Source organism: Aplysia californica, unplaced genomic scaffold (assembly GCF_000002075.1).
Source record: "Aplysia californica isolate F4 #8 unplaced genomic scaffold, AplCal3.0 scaffold00180, whole genome shotgun sequence".
Classification (NCBI taxonomy): domain Eukaryota; kingdom Metazoa; phylum Mollusca; class Gastropoda; order Aplysiida; family Aplysiidae; genus Aplysia; species Aplysia californica.
Genome location: NW_004797450.1, coordinates 220,258 through 223,512, shown reverse-complemented (window position 1 = coordinate 223,512; position 3,255 = coordinate 220,258). Strand labels below are relative to the sequence as shown.

Sequence of the window (3,255 nt, the reverse complement as noted above, 5' to 3'; positions counted from 1 at the left end):
TCTCACGGGAAGTCGTGAGATTTCACACCCACACTACACTGACCATCTGCATCGCTCAGGGCTCACATGATGGTGTAACATCTACCCCCAAATTGCCCCCCTAATCCTCTTCCTCGCCCAGCGGCATGGCCATGGCGTTAAGTTTAGAGCCGGCGGAACCAAACTTGCGAGTTTCGTTTCAAATCAGGGCTGAGGGGGCAAAACTTTTTCCGTCTTAGACAGGTGAAACCCTCGGAAGGGAGCGGATTTTGCTTTCCGTTTCCACGTTGGACAGGTTTCCGTTTTATACAGGTAATTAAAGAGGAATATATCAAGGGGGAGCGGGGAGATTCCGTTAAGACAGGTTTCCGTTTTACACAGGTTTCCGTTAAGGCAGGTTCCACTGTATATATAATATATGATATTGTGGCAGAACTGGCTTTACAGTGTCTTTCATCATACGTGTATCAGAAAAAAAGCCAAATCAGAGTGTTTTTAGCCTCCCTGTGTTGTGTATATCTTACTGTTATAGTTTTAATAGTTATATGTGTGTTGTACACGTGTTTTATGATGTTGTTACATATAGTATTCTTGAAAAAGTCTGTTTGTGTCATCCACTTTCACTTACGTACTGAATAGTATATCTCATGATCATTTTATCCCCTCTGCCTCAGGCATCCATCAGAGGCAAACTTCCAGAGGATCAACTGGACAGTGGGACATTTCTGGACTACATGCAGCAGCTGCTGAGAGACATGAAGTGATTTTCTCTAACTGGGTCATCATCGGTTTAATTGAGGAATACAGTGGTCAGAGAATTGACTTACTTTACAGAAAGAGCGCACAGTGTCTGCCCTGCCAGTTGTGGAACTTTCTTGTTAATTTTCTCTGCTTCTGTTGATCATGTCTAGAGCAGGGCAGAGCGGCATGATAGGAAATCTTCGAGCAGTGGCCAGCTGAAATTCATGTTGCTGGGGAATTAATAATTCTGTGACTGAGCTCGGGTACTACTAAAAATGGGAGATATATTTTTTAATGTCTCGCATGCTCTGGTACATCCTGAATGGCACTACTGAAGGCACGGCACATAGAGATGGCCAGGAAGCTTTCTGTTCTATTTCCTATTTATAGGTAATGTCTTGGGTATTACACCCTTTATTAAGAGATATGCTGAACTTAAAAACTGAAAGCAGTGTAAGGAAAATGGCAAAATCAACTTGATGCAAATATATATATACTCCTCCCAGATTATTGCGGCTGAGATGTTTTCTTCTTAATTTCTATTGTCTATGTCTCTCTTGAGATTAAAGAATTTTTCATAGCTGCTTTACATTTGACTCTGGGTATTGTACACTTATACTTTATAATAATTACTATGATGTCATTTTGGAGATTTACTATTTAGAAAAAGACGAACTTATCTGCTTGTTCAAAGAAACCGTAAACTAATCTGATGCAACATTGCCCAGATATTCAGAACAATGTGATATCAGGGAAATGAAGGAGCGTAAGTGTGTTCGCAAAGTTAAACAAGATATTTGTTTCATTGTTTGTCACCTTGTGTGTGTTTTTTTTAAGGTAGAGAGAAGTGGAATATAGACTGGTAAGAAAGGTACGGAGAATTTAAAAAAGAGAGCTGTTGGTGGAACTCGCAGTGACCAATGTTTGTTGAGTCTTCTCTCCCTTCCTAATTTCAGCTAGCTTTTGATTTTGGTCAGCTTGAAAAAGTTCGTTTTTTTAATTGGATGTAAGAAGAATGTGTACATCTGTCGGTGTTTCTGTCCAAGGACACGGCACAAACCAGGTGTACTTGATTCTTTTTTTTTTTTAAACATGTTTTGTTTTTTGTAATGAGCGAATGGAATGACTATTACAAATCAGTGTCCAAAAGTAGTCAACTCGGTGATGCTAATTTTCAATTCATTAATTAAACAACCTCAGATTGGCCTGCATAAAACGTCTTTGTGGAACGTTGTCTTTTATAAAAAGGTTAAGTTTAGCTTCTGGCAACACAGAAGGGAAACAATTCTGTTTCCTCCTTGCGCTTACTGAACTATTGAGACACATCAAGTTTCCATGCAACAGGTCTGGTTTTGACAAACTAACATCTTGGCTAGAACTTAAAGACGCCTACACAGAGACACACACAGAAACAATCACATTGACTCACACAAATATACACTCACACACACAAACAGATACACACACTCATTGCTATACACACACATAGATGCAGACACACACACACTCACACGCACACACACACATACACACACTCATAAAGACTCACCTACACACACTCACACACACGCAAACGCCCATACACACATATATGCACACACAGGCTTAAACACACACACACATACACACACCCACACAACCACATACACACACACACTCTCACTCACACACACATACATATTCTCACCCATGCCCACATACAGACTCACACAAACAAACACACAGACACACACTCACACAAAGACACCCCAAATACACCCAAATACACACACACACGCACAAACAAACAGTCATACACACATGCACACTCAGGCTTACACACTCACACACACACATGCAGACTCACTCAAACAAACACACAGACTCACACGTACATACTCACACACACACATGCAGACTCACTCAAACAAACACACAGACTCACACGTACATACTCACACACACACACACTCACACGTACATACTCACACACACACACACACACATACAGATTCAAACACACAAACACATACACACACACACACACACACACACACATTGTCATTATACTCAACACACACGTGCACAGAAAGAGCGAGCGAGCGAAGATGATAGAGAGAGAGGGTGTGTGTGTGGTGTGTGTATGTGTGTGAAGAAAGTGTGTGTGTGTGTGTGCATGTGTGTGTGTTTGAGTGAGGGTATTTGGATGTATGCGTGTGTGTGTGTGTCAGTGTGTGTGTAAATGTCTATGTGTATTTGTGTGCATGTGTGTGTGTGTGTGTCTGTCCATCTGTATGTGTATAGTATAAGCCTGAGTTTGCATGTGTGTATGAGTGTTTGTGTGCGTGTCTTTGTGTTTGTCTGTGTGAGTGTCTGTTTGTGTCTCTGAGTCTGAGTGTGTGTGTCTGTGGCTGTGTGCGCTTCTGAGTGGGTGTATATGTGTGTGCGTCTGTGTGTGTGTGTCTGCATGTGTGTGTATGTGTGTGTGTGCGTCTGTGTGTGTGTGTCTGCGCGCGCGCGTGTGTGTGTGTGTGTGTGTCTGCAAGTGTCTGTGTG

The 3,255-nt window shown here is 41.7% G+C and overlaps 1 protein-coding gene across 1 annotated transcript in view; it reads left to right on the top strand.

The window, feature by feature from the left end:
* Positions 1-1,936, top strand: part of LOC101862270 (MPN domain-containing protein) — a gene marked incomplete in the record, with an annotated part of 25,308 nt that extends 23,372 nt beyond the window's left edge. Inside the window, 1 exon segment of the mRNA XM_005098362.3 lies at positions 654-1,936. Coding sequence (XP_005098419.2) covers positions 654-743 — 90 coding nt within the window.
* Positions 1,937-3,255: the final 1,319 nt, after the last annotated feature.